Source organism: Rhodamnia argentea, chromosome 6, assembly GCF_020921035.1.
Source record: "Rhodamnia argentea isolate NSW1041297 chromosome 6, ASM2092103v1, whole genome shotgun sequence".
Taxonomy (NCBI): domain Eukaryota; kingdom Viridiplantae; phylum Streptophyta; class Magnoliopsida; order Myrtales; family Myrtaceae; genus Rhodamnia; species Rhodamnia argentea.
The window spans coordinates 31,915,086-31,939,094 of NC_063155.1; the positions used below are offsets into that span (position 1 = coordinate 31,915,086).

At 39.6% G+C, this 24,009-nt stretch overlaps 2 protein-coding genes and 1 long non-coding RNA gene across 4 annotated transcripts; 1 reads left to right on the plus strand and 2 right to left on the minus strand.

Moving 5' to 3' along the window:
- Positions 1–172: 172 nt before the first annotated feature.
- Positions 173–4,304, minus strand: LOC115745962. The gene is made up of 6 exons (XM_030681611.2): positions 3,914–4,304; positions 3,687–3,830; positions 3,485–3,601; positions 1,895–2,083; positions 1,189–1,353; positions 173–675 (listed from the first exon to the last, which is right to left on the minus strand). The coding sequence occupies exons 1-6, from the start codon at positions 4,091–4,093 to the stop codon at positions 316–318; spliced, it is 1,155 nt and encodes a 384-aa protein (XP_030537471.1). The 5' UTR covers positions 4,094–4,304; the 3' UTR covers positions 173–315.
- A 1,916-nt stretch (positions 4,305–6,220) lies between these two features.
- On the minus strand, positions 6,221–23,863 carry LOC115745995 (ABC transporter B family member 25, mitochondrial). 2 transcript variants are annotated; one of them, XM_030681667.2, is made up of 20 exons: positions 23,558–23,863; positions 23,237–23,458; positions 22,965–23,151; positions 22,786–22,847; positions 22,539–22,582; positions 21,072–21,174; positions 20,778–20,885; positions 20,337–20,420; positions 20,177–20,237; positions 18,803–18,948; positions 18,583–18,699; positions 17,085–17,170; positions 16,317–16,405; positions 15,802–15,857; positions 15,115–15,195; positions 14,934–14,999; positions 14,728–14,820; positions 7,761–7,825; positions 6,970–7,105; positions 6,221–6,847 (listed from the first exon to the last, which is right to left on the minus strand). In XM_030681667.2, exons 1-20 carry the CDS (start codon positions 23,795–23,797, stop codon positions 6,704–6,706), a joined length of 2,190 nt encoding a protein of 729 aa, XP_030537527.1. In that variant the 5' UTR covers positions 23,798–23,863; the 3' UTR covers positions 6,221–6,703. The 2 variants fall into 2 exon arrangements, 1 of the variants encoding a protein (XP_030537527.1); XR_007198804.1 differs by lacking the exon at positions 6,221–6,847 and adding an exon at positions 14,186–14,234.
- LOC125315597 lies at positions 15,805–18,419 on the plus strand. Its single transcript, XR_007198805.1, has 3 exons — positions 15,805–15,926; positions 17,646–17,649; positions 18,407–18,419. It is a non-coding gene; the product is annotated as an uncharacterized LOC125315597 (long non-coding RNA).
- Positions 23,864–24,009: the final 146 nt, after the last annotated feature.

Sequence of the window (24,009 nt, forward strand, 5' to 3'; positions counted from 1 at the left end):
TGATTATAATGTAGGAATACCAATTACGACACAAACTCTCATAGTAAAACTCATCTTCTTAAAAGACCAGTTCATTTTCGAGGACGGACAACCATCTATTGTGCCGAGATAGCAGTAAATCTGTGCTAAATAACATGCTTATAAATTTTTTTTTTTTTGGGGTCATGAACAGGCTTATAAAAAAGTTGAATAACGTCGCAATCTCCTGACAGTACAATTTGCTCTTTGTTAAAATTATCCATCGTTCCATACAATTTGCCCTTTCAAAAGTAGTTCTGTGATCTAATTCCATCCTTCATCACCATGAAAGCAGATTTAAGAGCCAGATGGTATGGCACGTCCAACAGGTTCCACAGGTTCTGGCAATAGTGAGGGATGAGAAGTCCATGTCGCTTCCTGGCTCGCGCTATGAGCAGCATGCTTAGGAGAGGCCGAGGACAGTGAGTTAAGAGGCACAGAAGCAGCACCGGCAGGAAAATTAGAGACCAGGGGCACTTTCAAAGGGTAAACTTCATTGACTTCTTCTGCATTCTCATCCAAGTATATCACATCCTGCATGGTGAGCTGGTGGTACTCCACAATTTCCCTCAAGAAACGATTCTCACGCGCATATACCGAGTTGTCATGTGCCAACCGAGCTTTCTCTGCTAAAAGTGTCTCGAGTTGAAGTCGCACCTGAAATGGACATGCAACAGACCTATTATTCAGATAAGGGGCTTGCAATAGGCATCTCCTAGGTCAAACAGTGAATAAAAAATTGCAAATGGACCAGACATTGGTAACAACAAATAAACAAAGCCTTCTTCCCTGATTACTGTTAGATGGATGGGTCCTTTGCAGTTCCCCACCCCCTCTTTAGTTAAGAGATATAAACAGACTAAACAACCATAAACATGGTAAATATGGCCAGGGCTGGGGATGGGAAGGTGGTTGGATGAAAATCCCAGTGATCTCTTGTAAAGACTTATGATCCCATCTCAGTGTGATGAGAACATATATCAAACTGCCCCTGCATAATTGGTAAAAATAGAAATCCATCTATAGAAACATATTTTTCCACCACCAGTGTTAGAAACTGGAGGTAAAAAGACATTGAGAGTATGAGCCACTAAGGTAGGAAAAATATCATTGTGACCCGAAAAAAACAACATAATGACATTCAAAGAGAGATTGTCACCGTAATCGTACCAAATCATCATCTTCTGGGCTTCCACCTCTTCCACGAGTTTCCCGGAGCATTTTATTTTCTTCTTCTAGCTGAGCACATCGCTCCTTTGCAAAAGCAAAATCTGCTTTGACAGTTTTCAGCTCCCGAAGAAGAAGCTTCGCTTTGGCAGCCATGGCCATTGCAACCTGTTTTTTGTCCACAAAAGACATTGTCTTATGCAACAAATTGATGACAGACTATGATATATCCAAATACAACCACAAACTAAGCTTTTTCCCGCAAGTGGGGTGGCCCTACAATCCGTTTATGCCATTACACTAGATATGCATCAGATCAGCATTTTGTCCAAATATATGCTAGAAATTGTTCAGGTTCTTCTATCTACTTCTTCCTCACTTATACCCAAGTTTCCTGCTATGTCTCCTAATAGCAAAAATAGATCCTCAGATGCTTTAGGATAGACTAAGTACATCTTCTGGCTCAAGCGGATAAGGTAAAGTAAACCTGCAATCTTGATTCTCACATTCACGTACTCCTTTACATAACGAATGCAAATTAGAATTAGAAAGGCTTCAATTGTATGAAGCATCTTCCATCCTGTAACATATAGATGATCCATATCCGTTGAAAAGAATCTTGTGCAGTGACTAAAATGTTAAAGGCTACACGAAGCTCAGGAAACAAAGACAAGCAATCATAACCAGTGATATACAGTTGCCACCTTACGTCGCGAGAAGCCTTCAATTGAATTTCTTGTTCTGATTGCATCTGTGATTCGGCTTGGGGCTGTTGCGATGGATTATGCTGGTTCAGTCCCTTGTTCCGTTCCTCAAACCTGCTAGGTTTTTTCCTTACATGCTTGCGTGTTTCTTGAATAATGTTGGCTGCACGATTTTCCACGATATTAATACCTTCCTGAAAAGAGAAAACGCTGCCTCAGAATAAGTAAGAGTAGGAACATTAGAATGTAAACATATACTTTGATTGAAATGACTGCTTACTCATGCCATTAAGCAGAACCCTATTAATATATTATGTGCCACTTGACATATAGCATCCTTCGAACCCCGACAGTAATTCGAGTAAAAAAGATGGAGAAAAATGTAAGGCTTTGGGTTGGAGATTTAAACTGAATTTCAACACCCAAACATGTGCTTGAGGCAATGAGAATGGCTCTTATTCTCTCTCAATCTTGTGAATAAGGTACAAATTATAGCATTTGCTATCCTACAACATCTTCACAGAAAGATTTCTTTACTGAACCACTCCTACCAACTTTCTCCTCAAAAGATTCAGGAACAGATTACCTGGAATCCAGTATTAGTCGTTACTTGATGTGAAAGCCTAACCGAAATTCAACTTTGAACATTAGAAGCCTTCTCTACCAGCCAACTTCTCAGACGAATTAGCACCTACATACTACTTAATTTTGCACAAAAACTTTGCAGAAATCTGTTCAATGGCATCCGATACAGCAACACCAACATTACATTAATTGGTGAATTCAGTCGTCACCAACTCGGTTCTGGACTTGTTTAAGCCTGACATCAGGCAAACAAACTATTAACATATGTTGGAAAGACATACTTCCTGCGCATTTTTGAGGATTTTGAGAGAGCACAACTCAATTGCTCATGCAATGTACCACTGAGCATCCTAAGTGCTAGAATCTAGATATTGTTTTGAGAAATTCCCTATCCAGGTGAGGTTTAATTGTCCTTTTGCATAGTTCAGCGTTTTAAGTTGATTGAAATGGTACATTGTAACGTTCAACAATATCATATGTGCAAATTTGGAACAGCCACCACCTCATCTAAATTGCTTGGCTGGTAAATGAAAGTGTGGTATAGCATTAAAATACTTGAACTATCTCCAGGCGCATAAGCTGAAACATGTTCTAAGATTAATGCACGGAAATTGAACAATCATACGAATGGAGAGGCATGAGAGTGACTAGAGAGATTTGAACATGACACATCTCGCTCATGCCATGTGCAAATTGGGAATGTTTACCAGTTCAGAACCTTAATGTTTTTTTCAGTTTACCTCACTAAAAAGTTAGAGAAGCTCGGTGGGCAATGAAGGTGCTACAAGGGATGTATTTAGCCGCCGAAGAGGCCGAAGAAGAAGAAGTAGAAGAATGTGAGTAATAGTGTGGCACGAAGAGAAAGTCAAAAGCTAGAGACTCGTCCATCCATTGACCTGGCTGAAATGTTATAGATCACACCGGTGTTTCCAATAGGGGCAGTATCCACTCAGAACCAAGAATTTCGTGTAGGAGTCATAAGAAACCTCAAAGTGGAGAGAGAAGATTACCTCCACCGCGTTACCAATATAATTAAGAGAGGTAGCAATGGCACCGATTCCTTTCTGAAATGCAGGAGGGCTTTCTTGTTTTGGCCAGCTCTTGGGCGGAGGAGATGGAGTGGGGAGCTGCAGATACCAAACAGCAAAGCGTAAAGGAGGAAGAAGGTAGCACACGATTGGATTCGGAACAAGTCCGTGGAATGGGAATAACCTGGTCCGCTACTGGTTGATGCGGGGAAGGGGGATCTTCAGAATCGTCAAGAATGGATTTAGCTTTCCTCGCAAGAGCTCCCCAAAATCCCTGTTTTGGCTCGTCGGGAGGTTTCGCGGAGTCGATAGGCGGAGCATCAACATCCTGCACACCACAAGGGCAAGGAATGAAGGCCAACAAACGAAGAAAAAGAGAAAGAGAAAGAGAAGACAAGAAATAAGGGGAACCTTGTAGGAAGGGGGAGTGTAAGTGTAAGCAGAGGAGAGAGAAGATTGGGCATGGGCGGAGGATGCTCTGATGGCTTTGGCGGCCAGCGAAGACGATGACGACGATGACGAGGAAGCTCCGTGGGAATCAAGCTCGGCAAATGGCTTCTCTGATTGCTGCTGCCTCCTCCGATAAGCCATCTTTATGATTGATTTTCATTGATCTAACGAGGTATCGGTGACGAATGGGTGCGGGTGGAGAAGACGAAGACAGTGGGGAGGTCAGCTCATATTCCCGGTCCACGATTCGGTTCGCTCGCTCCTGCAGTCCAGTCGTCAACTCAGTCATCAACTCTCTCTCCTCTCCAAGCTTCAACGCCACCGACAAGCAAGACCGGCAAAAACCCAGGACACGGTAAGTAGTTTCCGATCTTTAATGAGACGGGGCTTTCTGCCATGGTCGGGACAACCAAAGCCCATGTCTCGTTTTCTTCATTTGGGTGGCCCAAAAGATGTCATGGACATCACACTACAAATCTTCCTATTAAAAAATTACTAAATATTATTTACCGGCAAGCCAAAGTTGGTCAGATAAACTAAATTGATACAAATAAAAAAAATAGTTAGGATTGAATTGGAATAAAAAATATTTATGAATGAATTAGTACGAATGTATAAGGTTTATGACCGAATTGGTGGCCCTTTAAAATGGAGTTCGAGCAGTGCTCTCACTTACGGGAAATGAGGGGGGGGGGTCGCATCATTCAATTACAGCGGTCATCCGTACCTGTAGGGGGCAAAATTAAAAGTTTAGGCTTGAATTGATAAAAGTGCAATAGGTTTAGGACTTTTTTGACAATTTTTTCATTTAAAAGGTTGTATGTATTGATCTGTGCAATGCTTTCCTGAATCGCCCGAATCCCACAAACGATTCAATTTGTGAAACCGGTTTATGAAATGAATTATGGATATGTTTCCTCGGTTATTGAAGAATGATATTAGTGGATTATGCTCATATTGCTGTGAATTGAAAGCCATTGAGGGCGCTAATTATGCATATCGTTATCAGGACGTTTTTTTGGTCTGAACCACTTGCTGATATAGATGAAGACTTAGCCAAGGGGACAAACTTGGTTGCCTTTGTCGCGCGCATTAAGCGTGACCGTAGTTAGATATTGAGTATTAGATTGGCCAAGAGGATGGACCATCGACATGTAATTTGATGAGATTAATCAATGGAATAAATCATTGATATAAGAGTTGTTGAGATTGATCAATGGACTGGACTATTAATATTTAGTTTTGATATTATTGAGTAAATGAGTATTTTCGAATATGCATAAATCTTTGTTGAAAAGATAAAACTTGTTTTTGACCTTGTACGTTGGATTTGAATTAAATGAGTTTCGTTTTGACAAAAAAAAAAATTAAATGAGTTTCGTTACAGTTTTGTTTTGTTAATATGCATAGTGTGTAGTCGTTCTGCTTACAAAAGATGCGCACGACTCACTGAGGTTTTTTTCAGGTTTTTTGGCTAGCGGCAAAAAGGCCAAGAGTGACATCAACAAGGATTTTGGTAGTTGGATTTCTGACACTGTTGGATATGAGTTGTGGATGTCTATGATAATTGTTAGGTTTAATTGAGTTCGGAGTTGTATCCTCTCTGATGAATTTTAAAACCTTTTTGATCCTGTAACCAACTCCTTGTTTTATCAGATACATTGTTCTATTCAATTTTTCTTGATCTGTATCTTCAATTTTTCGAAACTTAAAAAGTTCTTCTGTTAAGCCCCAGTCGAAATCTGCAAAATCCTTCAAATTGCATCTGATTAAAACCGGGTATTGTAAATATTCCCTCATTTCCATCCCAAGAGCATTTTGATTTTTATTGAACTTATAAGAGCTGGTAAATTAGAAAATTTATTAAAAATAAAGAGGATTTTTTTTTTTGGAATGCACATACCAATATCCATGGATTATCCCCCTCATTCAACTTCCAGTTCCTAATGTCAAAAAGAATGGGACTTCTACGTTTTTCCAATGGCAACAAAAAATCTTCGCCGTACGTAGGCCTTTTGATTTAGGTCACGTCCAAAGTTGAGAGGATGGCGGTGTCTTTCCCCTTTCCCCATAAGAATCGGGGTGCGACAAAAATAAAATATGAACATTCACAGAATTTCGACTCGTGGTGTAACTACGAAAGGCTTTTCTTCCAAACCTTCTTGTTATATAGGTAAATCTGAGTTTCCCTTAGTCAACAATGCCTTTCAAAAAGAGCAGAAGCGTTGCATGTCACAATTTATCCAATGTACAACGAGAAAGAGCTTCAGCTAGTAAAGGAAGCATCAACTTCAAGAATACAATCTCGTCTACACAGAAAAAAATCTTTGATGAATGAGAAAGTACAAACTGACAAAATCGTACGTCAGAGATAAAACTCAACAAAAGAGTATCTACTTGCATCGACTGTGCAATCTCACTGAAACTATAGTCAAATCGAAAGACAACTGTTAGGTGCCCTCCATCCTCTGCCAAACTTTTGCTAAAAGCTTGAGAGAACCTGTCATGATTGCAGTTTCCCAATATTTTCACATTTCAGGCCATCGAACAAACCGATATAACTCCAGTAATGCTATTACAGCCAAGCCAGATGCCCATGGCCGAACCAAGACCCATCAGCTCAACATTTATATAACCCCAATTTAATCTAATAGGCATGGCTGATGAAACTTCGCTTTAATGAGATGCCGCAGCCAATCCCCTGGGACTTCCAGCACAAGACAAACAAATGCATGAATCCTGAAAAGTACCTTACTCCTTCAATTTGATAGCTGCATCAATTGCATCCATCGTGTTGTTCTGCTGCCCCCATAGTTGAGCATATCTTCCAGCTTTCAACAAAAGATCTTCATGTCTTCCCTGTTCGACAACCTTCCCATTTTCTAGAACTACAATCTGGAAAAGAACATTGAGTGTAAAGCTCTACTTATAAGCCAGCATGGACATGGAATTAATTAGCAGGAGAGGGTAAGAGTTATGAGACCGAGCTTTCTATACATGCAACAGAAAATAGCTACCTCATCACATTGCATTGCTGTTGTAAGCCGGTGAGCGATGAATATTGCAGTTCTATTGTTAGCAAGTGACTTCAATGCATTTAATATCTCTGCTTCTGTCGTGCTGTCAAGTGCACTAGTTGCCTCATCACACAGCCTGATAAACAAAGCAGGATAAAGAATTATCGTCTGCAACAAGGAAGACAAGAATTTCCATCACAAGAAAAAGGACTGGAAAGTTTTACCATCATACTAAGCTTTTGGGTAAGAGGTAGAGTGAATTTTAGGCTGGCTCCATTATTTACTCATAAGCTGTTAGTTTTGATTGTACTTACTCAATGAATGAACATGGCTGGCCACAAATAAAGAGCTGCCATTTATTATTAATTGCAGCTTTATAGAAGGTGAAGTTTCACTTAAAGTTTGGTAGGGAAGATATTCTGATAACAGTTCATGAGACGAATAACATATCGGAGGAAATCAAGATGGGGACCAATTTTGTAACATACTCAATACGACCACTACCTAGGGATGCCGTCATTTAATTACTTACAAGCAACTGTAGATACCATGCAACAATTGGCTGGATCCAGGAATACTATAGAGTTTAGGTGACAATAATGCGTCCAATGACAATGAAGGAATTGAAGCACATCTGTTAACTGGTCAGATCAAATGTCTGACGCCTAACTGCCTAACTCAAAAATGGAACCATAACAACCAACTCTCCCTTCTTAAGGTAAAGACAGGAAAAAGGATCATCAATACAGACAGAAAACTTGAATTAACAACGCGGAAAAAAGATTTCTCACAAAATTGTCGGGTCCTTCAGGAAAGCACGAGCAAGTGCAACCCGCTGTTTTTCACCACCACTCAGCTGCACAGACAAGTCAACCTTTAGGTCTAAATCCACTGCAGAGCAACAGAACGTCAATAATTTATTCATTCAAAATCATCCCAAAAGGGCAACAAGTTGATCAAAACTTCAATTCTGAGGTATTTTTTTGCCATCCCGGATGAACTTAGTTTACCTGAAAACATTATCTACCCACCCAAAGTTTATCTTAATGGACAACAAGACAGCTTAAAGTTGCATCTGAGTACTCCACTGCACATGCAGATCTTTAAAAACACTAATGATACATACTTGACAAACATGAGAGGACAGTAGAATGGTTCCAAAACCGTACATGTGACCACTACCAAATATGCATAGATAACAGAACAGTCTAAAGACATCACATAAAAATAAGGAATTATGAAGAATGGAAGCGAGGAAATGAATGCACAACCTAACTGACGTTGATGTGAATTTTCTTTTTATCAGGCTTAATATACGTTGCTGTTGGTTCCTTCAACATTTCATCACTTACAAAATTTTTACTTTTAAGTTGTAATCGACATCTCAAATTGCTATCAAGATATCATAAGGCTAGCTAAAATAATGCTCTTCATAGATTACTCAATATCTTTGAATTTCCAAGTAGCCCTTGGAGCAATTAATGTTACAAGAAAATCTTTTCTCAAACCACAAAGGATACCTTTTCTTTACTTGCTACTGTTAAGAAATATGCACGACATTTGATATATATCAAGGGCTAACTTCCTAATAGCTTCTTTGAACTCCCTTTTTGACTATTCTACTATTTGATCTTGTAATTGTGCTTCTGGTCACATACTGTGTTCCACGGGTGAGGCTCGACTAACTCACAAAAGAGAGTGCCAGTAAAAATGCTTCATGTACAGTGTGAATCTAGTTTTAAGATCTTAATTAAGGCACTTGAAAAATGCAGCACACTAAAAAATATTAGTCGCAATATCTTGAAGAATTAATGATGGAATGTGTAGAGTTAGCTGTCATAGCTATTAATTAGTGTTAGTTAGACATAGTTATCATAGCTATTCATTAGTGTTAATTGTCATCTTGTTATCATCTATCCGTTAGCTACCAACTACCTATTAAATAGGTCTTATCTCTAATTAGGTTCTTGATGTATATAAATAGAGACTAATTGTAACTATTGAGTATGATGAATACATACGTGAATTTTTTCTCCTTCAACATGGTATCAGAGCCCCAAGGTCCTTTATCTATTTACCTCGGGTGATTTTTTTTTTTCTATTCTTTTCCCTTGATCGTTCAATCACTATGTTCGAAGAATCATTAACCACCAAGTCTAATCCCCCATCACTTCTCACAAAGTCCACCGAACCTCATCCTATTTAGATCACTTCCATAAAGCTGAATGGAGATAACTTTTTTCGGTGGTCTCAATCCGTTCGAATGTATATACGTGGTAGAGGAAAGATTGGCTATCTGACTAGAGATATTGCAGAACCTGCGACAAATGACTCTACTTGGGCTGTCCGGGATGCAAAGAATTCAACGATTATGACGTGGGTGACCAACTCCATGGAAGAAGATATTAGTGCAAACTATTTGGGCTACCATACTGCCAAGGAACTCTGGGATGCTATGTGTGAGATGTATTCAGATTTGGGCAATCAATCTCAAATCTACGAGTTAACCTTGAAACTGGAGAAGATGCGGCAAGGAGAGGAAATTGTCACAAAATACTTTCATTCCTTGAAACATTTGTGGCGGGAGTTGGATTTATTTAATGATCATGAGTGGAGGTGTATCGAAGATGGTAATCGATATAGGAAAGTTGAAGAAGCATAACGTATCTACGCTTTCTTGGTTGGGCTTCGAGATGAGTTTGATGAGGCACGCGACCGAATACTTGGGAAGCAGCCTCTTCCACCTATTGGAGAGGTCTTCTTAGAGGTTTGAAGAGAAGAAAGCGGACGGGGAATAATGCTAGGCAAGGTAGCTATCGGCGGAAAGGATGGATCACTGGAAGGTTCAGCCTTGGCTGCCTCTAAAGAAAAGAAGAGCCATGTGCCTGCAACAATAGACTCCAAGGCAAATGTAAGCAAAATTCCTGCTAACTTGCAAAGATCGGATGGGAGATCGCCTATTTGGTGTGATGTCTGCAACAAACCCCATTATACACGGGACACCTCTTGGAGGATTCATGGTCGACCAGCTTCGTTCGGCCTTGATAATAAGCCATCCCGGTGTATGCCTCCTACAGTTAATAAGACCACCGCATTTCCTTTCGGCAAAGAACAATTAGACCATCTTCTGCAGCTACTTCAGCCGGGGTCCGTGTCGGGTAATCCTACCGTTAACTTGCGAAGATCGGATGGGAGATCGCCTGTTTGGTGTGATGTCTACAACAAACCCCATTATACATGGGACAAATGTTGGAGGATTCATGGCCTTAATATAAGCCTTTACGTTGCCTCCTTTATAAGGCCCTCATTTTTAATTAATCCTATTTCGATTGCCCACCAAGGTAGAAACCTCAAAGCCCTCCTCTTGTTGTTAGCAGACCTATCCCTTGGATCATTGATTCGGGGGCATCTGACCATATGACTAATATTCCATATTTGTTCACATCCTATGTTCCTTGTCCTAGCAACTAAAAAATTTGGATTGCCGATGGGAGTTTTTCATCTATTGCAGGCAAAGGATCGGTTCCACTTTCTGATTCTATTACCCTTCATAATGTATTGCATGTTCTTAAGGTAGCTTGTAACCTATTGTTTGTTAGTAAACTTTCTAAAGAGTCTAATTGTCGTGTTGTGTTTTTTGCTTCCCATTGTGAGTTTTAGGATCGGATCTCGGGGAAGATGATTGGCAATGCTAGAATGAGCGATGGTCTCTACTATTTTGAAGAGTTTGTCTTTGATAAAAAAGTTCGGGCGTATGGAACTTTTAGTTCTTCCTCTGTCCAAGAAAAGATTATGGTTTGGCACCATAGATTAGGCCATCCTAGCTTTGGCTACTTGAAACATTTTTTCCCCATTTGTTCAAAGGTGTGGATGTTTCTTCATTATACTATGACAACCGTTTTTTTCTAAAAGTCATCGTACCCATTATAGTCCAAAATTGTATCGTGCATCTTCTCCATTTTATTTAATCCATAGTGATGTTTAGGGTCCTTCACCTATGCCAACAAAAACTTGGAAACGATGGTTTGTCACCTTTATAGATGATCATACCTATTTATGTTGGACATACTTGATGAGTGCCAAGTTTGAAGTCGAGTCCTTGTTCAAAACATTTTAACAAATGGTTGTGACCTAATTCCGCACTACTATTAATATCCTTCATACCGATAATGGTACTGAATATTATAACCAGTATTTGGGGAGTTTTTTTTGAGAGAAAAAGGCATTCTTCACTAGTCAACTTGCCGTGTTACACCCAAACAGAATGGCATTGCTCAATGCAAAAATTGCCATCTCCTTGAAGTATCTCGTGCCCTCAATTTTTCCATGCATGTACCTAAACACTTATGGGGGGAAGCTGTGTTAATAGCATCTTATCTAATCAATAAGTTGCCTACTTGGGTATTAAACCACACTACTCCCTTAGATTGTTTCAAACAAGTGTTCTCCCACATCTTGTATTTTTTCCGATGTTCCTCTAAGGGTGTTTGGTTGCACTGCATTTGTCCACCTCCCAAGTTGGTGTTGATCCAAATTAGATCATCGGGTTGAAAAGTGCTTGTTTATTGGGTATGCACCTAACCAAAGAGGTTACAAGTGTTACAATCCACATACTGGCAAAACTCATATCACTATGGATGTCACCTTTATAGAGTCACAATCTTTTTTTTCCAACAAATCTCTTTAAGGGGAGCATGCCGAAGTTAGTGAAGAGATTTTGTGGCACTCAAACTCTCACTGTCCTTCCCACTCTTTTGTTTGAGTCTTTGAAAACACCTTTGTCGAATCTTAATGTGTCAAAGACGGGGAGAAAAAGTTCAAGATCACAATGTGATCAACAAGCCCGAGCTTAAGGTTTATACTAGAAGAAAAACTTTTCAAAAGGTTGCAGATTAGAACTTTATCTTGGAGTCCTCATGCGTCATTTGCCCCGAGAGATGATTCCTTGCCTTCGTCATCGGGTGATTCTAGTAGTACTACTTTTTTTCCCTCCATTTCAGTCTCAAATTCTAATACTAATACTTCCTAATTTTGATATGCCTATAGCTCTTAGAAAAGGGGTTAGATCATGTACTTAGCATCCTATATCAAACACATGTGTCATATCAAAAGTTGTCTCATCATCATAAAGCATTTGTGTCAAACCTGTCTCACATAACTATTTCTAGAAATGTCTAGGAGGCCTTGAAGGATCCAAGGTGGAAGATGGCAATTGAGGATGAAATGCAAGCACTTATGAAGAATGACACCCGGGAATTGGTTGATGCACCAAAAGAAACAAAGATTGTTGGTTGTAAATGGGTATTTATTGTAAAATGTAAACTTGATGGAAGTGTTGAGCGATAAAAAGCAAGGCTAGTGGCGAAGGGGTTCACTCGGACTTATGGAGTTGACTATTAGGAGACTTTTGCCTCGGTTGCCAAGATCAATTCTATTCGGATTTTGCTGTCTTTGGCTACTGTTTTTGATTGGCCCTTACACCAGTTAGACGTGAAGAATGCGTTCTTGAATGGTTTGGGAAGGTGGTTAAAAGGTTCGGTTATCACCAAAGTCAAGGGGATCACACTCTATTCTATAAACACTCACAAGGAAGGTAAGCTTGCCATTATAATTGTCTATATTGATGATATAATATTGATTGGTGATGACAAAGTTGAGTTGGAAAGCTTGCGAGAGAAGTTGGCTAAGGAGTTTGAGGTTAAGGATTTGGGTGCCTTGAAGTATTTCCTTGGAATAGAATTTGCGAGATCCAAGAAGGGCATATTTGTAAACCAACGCAAATACGTGCTTGATCTACTCAAAGAGACAGGTTTATTAGAATGTAAAGCGGCGGAAACACCCATGGAGCCAAATTTGAAACTTGAACCATCCAAGGTTGAAGAAGTGATAGACCGAGAAAGGTATCAAAGGCTTGTTGGTCAACTTATTTATTTATCTCACACTCGACCCGACATAGCGTTTGCTGTAAGTATGGTGAGTCGGTTCATGCACTCACCGGGGCCAAGGCATTTTGAAGTAGTATATAGAATTCTTCGCTACCCGAAGGGAAGTCCCAAGAAAGGTTTAATGTTTGAGAAACATGGACATCTGGAAATTGAGGTGTTCACCGATGTAGATTGGGCTGGAAGCATTATGGATAGGAGATCTACTTCAGGCTACTGCACGTTTGTCGGTGGAAATTTAGTCACTTGGAAGAGTAAAAAGCAGAGTGTAGTGGCAAGAAGCAGTGCCGAAGCCGAGTTTCGGTCAAGAGCACATGATGTCCGTGAAGTTATGTGGATTAAAGGTATACTGGATGAACTAAGGATCCCGAGTTCCACACCAATGAAAGTGTATTGCGATAATAAGGCAGCAATTGCAATTGCTCATACTCTCACATTACATGAATGGACAAAGCATGAGGAAGTTGATAAACATTTCATCAAAGAAAAACTTGATAGCGGGCTGATTTATATGCCGTATATTTCAAGTGATGAACAGGCTGCTGACATTCTGATCAAGGGACTGCAGAGAATGCAATTTGACCATCTAGGGAGCAAGCTGTCTATGGAAGATATCTTCAAGCCAGCTTGAGGGGGAGTGCTGGAATGTGTAGAGTTAGCTAGTGTTGGAATGTGTAGAGTTAGCTGTCATAGCTATTAATTAGTGTTAATTGTCATCTTGTTATCATCTATCTGTTAGCTACCAACTACCTATTAAATAGGTCTTATCTCTAATTAGGTTCCTGATGTATATAGATAGAGACTGATTGTAACTATTGAGAATGATGAATACATACCTGAGTTTTTTCTCCTTCAACAATTAAAGACTGTAATTTTTTCCTTAAAAGTACACTTAACTTTAATTGATATTACTAAGCTTGTCATTGAATGATTCTGCAACAGTTCTTTGTAACAATGAGAAAAATGGATCCTGCTGAATATTCACCTAACTTAAATGTAAGAGACAATGCAAGGGCAGAATCACAACAGAAGAAAATTAACCAGTGCCTTTTCATTCTTTTCATCGATTATACTATTTATTAGCGAACCCGAATCAGGTTCATATTCATGGTGATAATATGCAATCAAGGAAATTATTTTGGGGATATCTTAGTATTGCACAGTGGTAACTTGCTGATGATAAGGTTGTTACTTCTAATTAAGTATGAAACAAGCTGCCAATATGAAATTGTGAATAATTACAGAAACTCAAATTTTGAGTTACTTCCAAGTAACTGTCCCGTGGCAATTTTTGGGAGATAATGAAACAGTCAGCAACAAAGCCTGTGGAATGCAATGTACTTGTATTTGAAATTTTGAATTGTACTTATGGATAGATAAAACTAAAGATGAAGAAAAATCATTTAGTCAGGGAGGCCGGCTGAGAGGGAAGAGAGAAAGTAAACAGTACCTTTGAATTTGTGAAAACTTGGGCTCAAAACTTACTTCAGCTCTATATTAAATGCATACTACTATCCCCATATTGTCCGATCAGAAAGATAGTTCGACACCAAACCTTAAGAGTTTCACGCCAAGACTTCCACTTTCTAATTCGAAATCTTCTTGCACCGTATGTTCTAGGACGAACTTCAGAGAGTGGAATATCAATTGACTCATGAAAGTTTACATTTTGCTAACTAGTACTTGATTGCCCAAGAAGACCCATTAGTTCCAGTAACTCCAAATCCAAGCCTACTCAGAAAGGCAGTGCAGAGGAACACTCTATCGTATGCCCTGATCAAATTAATTGGTCCAACAAAAAGAATGACCTTCTCACCTTAAGACCTCGTTCTCCTACCACAGTTGAATATTTCTCGGGGAATCGCATAACTGTCTCATGAATAACTGCACGTCGTGCAGCATCGTAAACCTGATTAGAGAATCAGCAGTCAAGATGAGAATTTGGAAATGAGTAAAATGTTTGATATTCTTCCGTGCTTAATATGTGCAAAACGGATCAGAAACACTAAGCTCATCATATACCTCCTCTTCTGTTGCTGAAAGGCGTCCATAATGGATGTTGTGATATATTGTATCATTGAAAAGTACCTGAAAATTGGTCAATTGCACACTTCATAAAAGCGACACCTTGCAAGCTCTATAACGAAACACGAAAACATGTTAATAAGCTATAAAAATGCAATTTCTCGCTCTTTTAACTTACTGTATCTTGTGGAACTACACCAAGAGACTTTCGTAGACTTTCTAGGGTCACATCCCGGATGTCTTCACCATCAATCCTTATCTGTCAACAGGTAAACAATTATCACCATGAACTCGAGAAACTACTAATTCATTCTCAACTAGAAAAATTGCTTTAAAATGCAGTAGAATTTGATTATTGAGTAATGACGATGTGTAGTCTGTACTACCTTTCTGCGCAAAGCAGCAAGTGAACAAACGCATTTATAAATAAGACAGGCCTACCTGAAGACTCTCACTGATTCATAAGTTTTACCAATGCGTTAGTTTGCATACAAATTTACATCAATAAACAATCAATAGGCAATAAACCATACTACAAAAATTTCTCGTGCATATGTACGAAAATTTCGTTATGGTACTAACTTTGTCCACATCAGCTTCTACATGCCAGCATTGAATGCTCAATACTACTGTTGATTAAATTCTAATGACATCACTAACAAAGTTTATCTTTATTCTGAAGCCTGCATACATCCCGCGACTATGCCCTCATAGGAAATATGGGTTAACAGACTTAACTTTCCTCCTCTTGTTATAAGAAAAGGCTTTCATGGTAGTAAGACAAGACCGATACATGAAAGAATGAAAAGTTAAAACACCACATGAAAATTCTACAAAGTGCAATTAAAAAATAAATGACACTTACACATCCAGAATGAGCATCAAAAAATCTGAAGAGCAATCTAAGAATGGTTGACTTGCCTGCAAAAATTTTGCCAACCCATGCAGCATTAGTAGCTTATCTATAAGATAAAATTAAGATAAAATTAAGTGGGTAAATTTCTCCACAACTCCGAGTTTTGGAAAAAATACTGGGACATTCTTGCAAAAGATTACTCTGACACTGTTAGAATCGATTATAGCCCACCAAACTATAGCATGGAGTGACGCCTTCGAATTCAGTATTCTTAACTACATGGGTTAAAAAAAAATGCACATTAAAACCATTTCAATATTCCAAGAATTTCTTGAATCAAACAGATTTTAGAATAGGAGTAATTTTGTAAAGCACATAAGACCTCTCCAATTTCAGCGAATAGAGTCAGAGTGACTCACTTGAAAGATCATTGAATACCCACCAACACAACATAAAACAGCTGCGACAATAAGTTTATACACAAGCAAGGTTAGCTTGGCCAAAAGGATTAAAGATAGGCTTACCACTACCACTTGTCCCAACAACAGCAACGCTCTTTCCAGCAGGAACTTCAAATGATACACCGTTAAGTATTTTTCGCTCTGGCAGGTAACTACAGCAAGTGAAACCATAGAAAAATACCTCAATGAGCCAATATAAAAGGTGATAGCAATAGACCCAATGACAAATCATGTCCCCAAGAAGTCTCAAACTGGATGCTTAAATGTGAATGTATGGCTCGAAATAGAAAATACACGATAAAGTATACATGTTAGTTCCAAGCCGAAGAATATCATTAATGGACCAATCATAACAATCCCGATATGGTCTTTTTTCAGCTTCTGTGTCCATCTTACTTTAAGCATTATTTTACCATATTCTCTTGAATTTCTTCTTCTGCCTGGGCTTTACCTTCTTTTTCCGGAAAAAAGGTCGTCATAACGAAAATGATACAACACAATAGCAGAGGAATAACATGATTAAACTCCACCAAGTAATTAATTTCGGATTACAGTTGAACTAAACTTTTTCCATGTCAAATCTTCCACCTCATTTACATTTGGGTGGACTCTGGCCAAATAGAACAAACACTTGGTAGCTCTAGTTTCACTGCAAACAGCTTCTTTGCATCCACCCGCCACCAGCGCGATTGTATGCTTGGTTCAATACTAAGAAAACATCCCAGCATTCAAGGCATTTCATCTAGATTACAAAGCATTAAGTGCACAAACATCACCATTACAACTGAATGCTGTAATTCCTTTACAAGGGCACACAAAACTTACACCTACCTGAAATGAACGCTATCAAACTTAATGCTACCTCCATTTAATTTCAAGGGCTTTGCATCCACCTTATCTCTAATTTCAGCCCTCTCCTGTAGTCAAAGGAAACTTTAGCATCATCAGCAATCCAGCACAGAGGTAGAAGTCAGTGTACAGTCAATCATTTGTTTCTGACTAACCAAAAAACCATACATATATGTGTACACACACACTGGTTGATGAGATAGATGCCACTTCAACATTAGCGTCACCCCATAAAAATCTTACCTTAACAACATAAGAATCGCAGAAAGTATTAAAATGAAAGAACTTATGATGATAACTAAAAGTATAGAAAAAAGAACCTTTTTTTGGTATTTCCTATGATGCAATTGGAGCTAATCGACAGAAAACAATCAATTTAGATAGTCCTTTGTGGCTTTGATGGCGACTAGATCAACGCGTTATTGCTTCAAGAGAAGTTCCTATCGAGATTTACTATGAATCTTTGGGTACCTATCATGAAATTTATGGGCACTATCTAATAGTAAGATTGAAATATATCAGAACTTTTGCATTTACGACAAGAAAGGTGAAGGAATGAAAAGAGTAAGGATAGCTATCTCAAAGTTAAACAAAGCGATCGGTGACATATTTTATTGACCTCTCTCGCTCTTCCCCGACACGGAACCACAAAACCCGACTATGAAGACAAAGGATGGGAAGTATCCCTTCAAGCACCAGATAAAGTCAGATTAACACTGAAAGGAAGTCACATTGATGCCGTCTAGCAAGCTCCACATTATCAACAAAATGCATATAGTTTTTTTTTTTGGGTAAGGAACAAAATGCATAGTTTTTTTTTTTTTTTTTTTGATGACCGAGGTTCCGCGCGGCCGGCGAGCTTCGCTCAACACAGCGGTGGAGCACAACTAGTCCTCGGGAGGGGCTAGCGCAGGAGCCCACCATCACGACCCTCCACTTAAGACACCGGTGCCGAGGAGTTTTGAACCCAGGACCTCTCGTGAAAGGAACTGAACTCAAACCAACTCGGCCACCGATCGGTAGGTACAAAATGCATATAGTTCATGTTCATAAAAGCACAAAAAACATATGGATAATATTGACATATGTCAGGTTTGGTTGCCCAAATCTTGGATTCTTATTGGCGAAGTCAAGTGTCTCATATTGAAAAAAGTACAAACGTAAAAACTCGGGAGACATGCATCCACCTGATATTTGTACTTTTTATGGGATTGATAATCATATAAAGTGGCAGATATTTTAGCCATTTGCATCAAGCTCAAGCTTCCTTCTTGCATAGGTGCTCCTTTGGAAGCACACACTAGAATCAAAGGTAAAAATTTATTGGTAGAGTACTCGATCAAATAGGTGATCTTCTCACCTACTACGAATCCCATACTACCCCCTAATGCATAAAAGAGAACACTAAATAGATGCCATCCAAGAAAACCCACCATCATAAACTAAATGGTTATACTTTGCTAGAAAAAATTACAATTACCTCCAATAACTGAAACATGGACTTCATATCAACAAGGCTCTGTACAGTTTCACGATACACACTACCTAGAAAATTGAGAGGGAGAGAAAGTTGGAAGAGAAGCCCATTAACCATAACCTGCATCACCAAAACATGAGTTCTTCCGAGCATCATAATGTAATTGTCCCTTTCACAAAAAAATTATCAAAGAACAGAAATGTATCTAATGAGAAAGTTATACCAGATCACCAACTGTCATCTTGCCATCCATTATCCCGTGCGAACACAGAACCATCGCCACTGACAAAGCTGTGCTGAAGATTACATTTTGCCCAAAGTTTAAAACTGCAAGGCTTTGTTGTGTTTTCAGTGCAGCAGCTTCATATCCTAAAAGTAGCATCACATATGAGAAGAATCCCAAAATATTTTTTCGAAAAGCAACTCTATTTCCATCTAAACAGAAAGAGATGTGCCATCTAGGGTGGAAACTACCGTCAATCCATATGAGAGGAAGAGCTACTGAAGATATATTACACAAAACACACGCTCATTTAGGATGAAGAGTTCCTTTAAATAACAAGAATGAGAATACACATGAAGAAAATGTTAGTGAGTGGAAAGAGGATGGCCACCAAAAGAATATGATAAACTGAGTGCAGGCTAATTGCTCTTCCTAGATACATCAAAGAATGAATAAACAAAGGCAGACATCTATAAGCCACAAAAGATTAGAGATCACATCTATTTGAATTTGGAAAATTCAAATATGCGACAATATCAATGGGGCCATGTACATTGATACAAATTTAGACGTCTCCAATGGCATTCAATGGTCTACATGTTGTAGGGTTCAATTTAAAAGACTTAATATTCTTAGATTGGCTCTGCTGAATTAACCAAATATTCCTAAACTACTTTACACAACTGAAGAAGAAAACCCCTAATTGCAACTTTATATCGATGCATGACGATTCTATCAATGTCCTTTCTTAGCCTTTATTTATCTACTCAGAATACAACCTTTACTTCATCGTCAACTAAAACTTGAATGGGAGCTGTCCCATCCCCTTTCTGATCCCTCCCCCACCAGTCCCCCAGCTGGTCCCCTTCTCTCCTCCCAACTGCCAAAGAAATGCCACGCCACAGGGAAACTTTTTAGAAAAAAGTATCTGAGTCAAGTAGAACTCTGAAGATACGCTCCCTCTTGCATGCTCCCTCTTGCTCTTCTTGTGGCCTTGTCTATGCTCAAGGCACAATATCATCTGCCATGATTCATGCCTTTCTCTGCTTCTAAAAAAAGGTTTAAGACCTTGGGATTCGATTCATCACTTATTACGATAAGAATATCATGACGTTATTATATCAATCAGAGTATTTTTCACCATTTCTTTACTGGAAAGAATAAAGAGTTGGCATTCCTCATCGTTCTTTACTTTTTTTTTTTGTGGAAAATTACATAGAAGTTCACTATGAGGCGCCAAGCGGGCAACAATTTAACAAAGGGTCACTGCTAAGTCTGTTTTCATTCAAGCAGTATATCCATGGCTCCTGCTGCATTGGTATGAACGGAGTGCAAAGAAAAATTCACAAAAAATAAATAAAGAAAAGGACTTACTTTCTAAGAACTCATCATACTTCTCAACTTCATAGGCTTCATTATTGAAATATTTGACAGTCTATAGAAAAGAAAACAAAAGTGAATGCTGTCAATTGAGGCCATATCAAAGGGGTGTTGACATCATGAAGTACAGATGCAGGCTACAATCAAAATCTACCTCATAATTAATAAGCGAATCGATTGCTCTGGTACTTGCATCATTGTCAGCCTTATTCATGAGTTTCCGAAATTTTGTCCTCCACTGAGAAAGACAAATGTGTATTGACAAAACTTCAACAAATTGTAGAACCAGCACATTCCCAAGCTCATTAGAAAAGATATAGAGAACCAGGAAAAGAATAATGAGAATATAGTTCTACCACCACCATGTGAATTTGACATCTAACAATGACATTCAAAGAGAAACGAGAGAATTGCTCCCCTGAAGAAGGTAAAGGCTGTGTGCAATCGCAAGAGCACAAACGTGCGCGCGCGCGCGCGAGAGAGAGAGAGAGAGAGAGAGAGAGAGAGAGAGAGAGAGAGAGAGAGAAGAGAGAGGGGAGGGGGGAGGGAGGAAAGAAAGGAGGGTGGGGTTTTGAAGATTACAAGAATCTCGTACCTGTGTCACAATTAATGTGAAGACAATATAAGCAGCAACAGAAAGTGATGTGATCCAAGCAAATGGTGCTCCAAATTTGTATGCCAGAATGCCTGCTACCATTGATATCTGAACGAGTATGTGTTAAACATAACTAAGTTGCTCAATGATACTGAGATTCCTGTAAAAGATGTGGAACTTCAAAAGCATGGAATGGAGACAGAAGGATAATTGTGCATGATGTGCCGCAAAAGTGGTAGCACAAAGGCACTGCACAAAACATCTCTATGAACTCAGCTTTTTCAAAAGTCATACCTCCAAAATAGTGGGTACTACATTGAACACCATAGAGGAGAGAATGAAGTTTATTGCTCGGCTTCCGCGATCAATAATTCTGTTCAGTGCACCTGTTTCTCGACTAGAAACACAATGACCGCGTTAAAACAGGTGGAAAATTACACTACTTGATTCCACAGTACGACATAAACAGGCACCCCTTTTATGATCAACAAAATGAAAATCATATGCCCCTACTTCAAGTTTAATTATCCCTTTAGCACCTTAAAACACCAGTAATGCATTCAATCAGCAACTGCAAATTCTACGATCAACCCTCCATGCTGCTCTCACGAGATGCATGCATCGTTGTAACAATGATCAGCAACAGCCACAAAAATCAGTGTTCTAAATACTGGACTGGACTGTGTGGCTTCCCGTGTTCAACAAGATAGTGCTCTGGCCACTGGAGTCCATACCTTTATAGCTAACTGGTTCAACTGGTGAACGGGTTTTGGTTTGAGCTGATCTCATCTTGAACAAAAATAGATTTCACCAACCACAGCCATGGGATTCGGACTCTTGCCCTGTTGAACTAGCATCCAAGCTAAGTGACGACACTCCTTGACAACTAGGCCATATGCTTTATTTACAACCATCTTTCTTTCTGTTTTCATAAAAAATGCAAGATTCCAAGGGACAAGCTCTAAGATGAAATCTCCTTTACACAATAGGTTCCCTTGTATATTTGCTGGGCACGAGATGCATCATCTGGTGGTTTTTATATTGTTGAAACAAATCATTTGATTTAGTTAAATAAAACCAAGACAGCCAGTTTAACCGGTTCAACCAGTTGAACAGAAAAACCACGCGCTAATGACCAATTAGGTATTTTCCAGTATGGTTTTTAAAACATTGATGAACATTGAAATGTACCATACAGTTGTGGTGATAAATTTATTGGAGTTATCATAAGCATCTATTTCAAGTCTTGCAATCCAAAAGGAAATTGGAAGTCTATGGAAGTGAGATACAGCCTTTACAACAGAAATTGAGAGAGAGTTGGAGGTGGATATGTCATCAAGAAGAGCATCTTCAGATCTAGTAACATTAATATAGATTACATTCTTCCTCACAGTAATGAAGCATAGAAGCTATTCTTCAGTCTGAAACAACATGAACCAACACTGTTCATGCATGATAGTTGAGGCATAGAAACCATTCTTGAGATATAGTTACAGTCATACACAAATATATTCTTTCCCAAAAGTTGAGGCATAGAAACCATCCTTCAGCCTACACTATTCTCTGATAACCAACATAGCTCTCTCACAATTGCTGCCCTATACAATCCACATGACCAGGTCTTATTCACCTTACGAAGAACCAATAAAGTGAATCCAACACGCAATATATCATTTTTTGGGATATATGCAATTGTTACGAGACAGTGAAAATTCAAAAGAAAAACAGAGAACAAACTTTCTAAAGATCAGGAATATACACCTGAGGTGGTATTGGAGATCAAGGTCATGAAGATGCGAAAACACCTGTAAAGATTGAAATATCATTCATTAAGCAAAAGAGTGAATTTACAAGAAAAGGCAATGTGAAGCCAGGTGAGCATTGAATATGGATACAACTGTAGTAGCACAAACTAATCAACCGGATGGACGCGCGAAAAGAAGGGGCAAAAAATATCAGATACAAGAGCCATTCCAAACAGATTGGCCAAACACAAGAAGCGTCATACCTTCCTGGAAACTGATCGGATTGTCCTCAATGCAACTTTAGAAAAGACAGCAGTTCTTAACTCTGCAGAAACGAGACTGCATTCAATTATAGTGAGATGCACCATGACATAGGGATGAGAACATCAATGGGAGCAAAAATGACGGTAGTAGAACCAAGGAAGTGACGAAGGCGTGGTACCGTTGAAAGCAGATGCCCCAGAGCGCGCGATACCGTATCCCAATAAGACGGAAGCTGGCGTGGCAAAGAGAGCTAAAGCAGTGGAGTTATTGGTGGCAAAGGAAGCAAAAGCAGCAGCATTTCCAGAGGAGGTGGTCAACCAATCAACAGCCAGCTTAAAGAGAAAGGGCACCTGGACGTTGAGGACCTGGAAGCCCAAGTAAAGCAGGTGAGTGGTAGGAAAAGCACAAGCAAAAGCACATCGAAATGCGAAAGGAGGCGGCAACAGCTACCTTGGCGCCGACTAAGAAACCCAAGGCAGCCACAACCCTGAGACGGAACTCGAGGTTATCTTTCATCCACAGGTAAGTGGCAAGAGTGCGAAAAATTTTCATATCAGGGACTTGGTTTCCATTTTTATTGGCTGGTGTTGGTGTTGGCCGGTTCTGGGTCGAGACTTTCCCGGGCTCGGAAGTTGACGTCGAGTATAATGCGCGGCCGCTTAGCACTGGAAACTGGCAAAGAGAGGGGAGGTTCAGAACAACAAATGAATATGATGGAGCAAAACCAACTGTTCAATTTCGCGTAGCCAACTGAAAAGAAAGGAGACTGACGAGTGCATCGGGAGGAGGTCTGGGGAGGGAAGGATCAGAAAGGAAGGCGTGAATGTGGAGGAGGCCACTTCCCTTGGCACTCCGGGAATTGGGGGCGTCTTGTCTTCTCCTCACAGGCAAGCGATCACCACCGGTGACTGAACAGCTATGGAGGAAGAGAAGGGAAGGGTGGGACTGAAATCCCCGGCTGCGGCGGAGAAGCATCACCGCTCCAGCTCTCAGGCACCTCACGCCCAGCATTCTTCTTGGATCGCCCAAAGCCTCATACACAAAAAATCAACACTACAGAGTCGACAGATTGAGCAGAGCACCGTCGTAACATGACGAGGGAGGGTAAAGAGAAAAGAATCGAAGGCAAGATATGCTCGAAAACGGGAGCCAGAAAGTGACCGGGACCGGACCGGACCGCAAAGAAAGATGCAATTGCAATTTGCAAATAGTGAAATAGAACC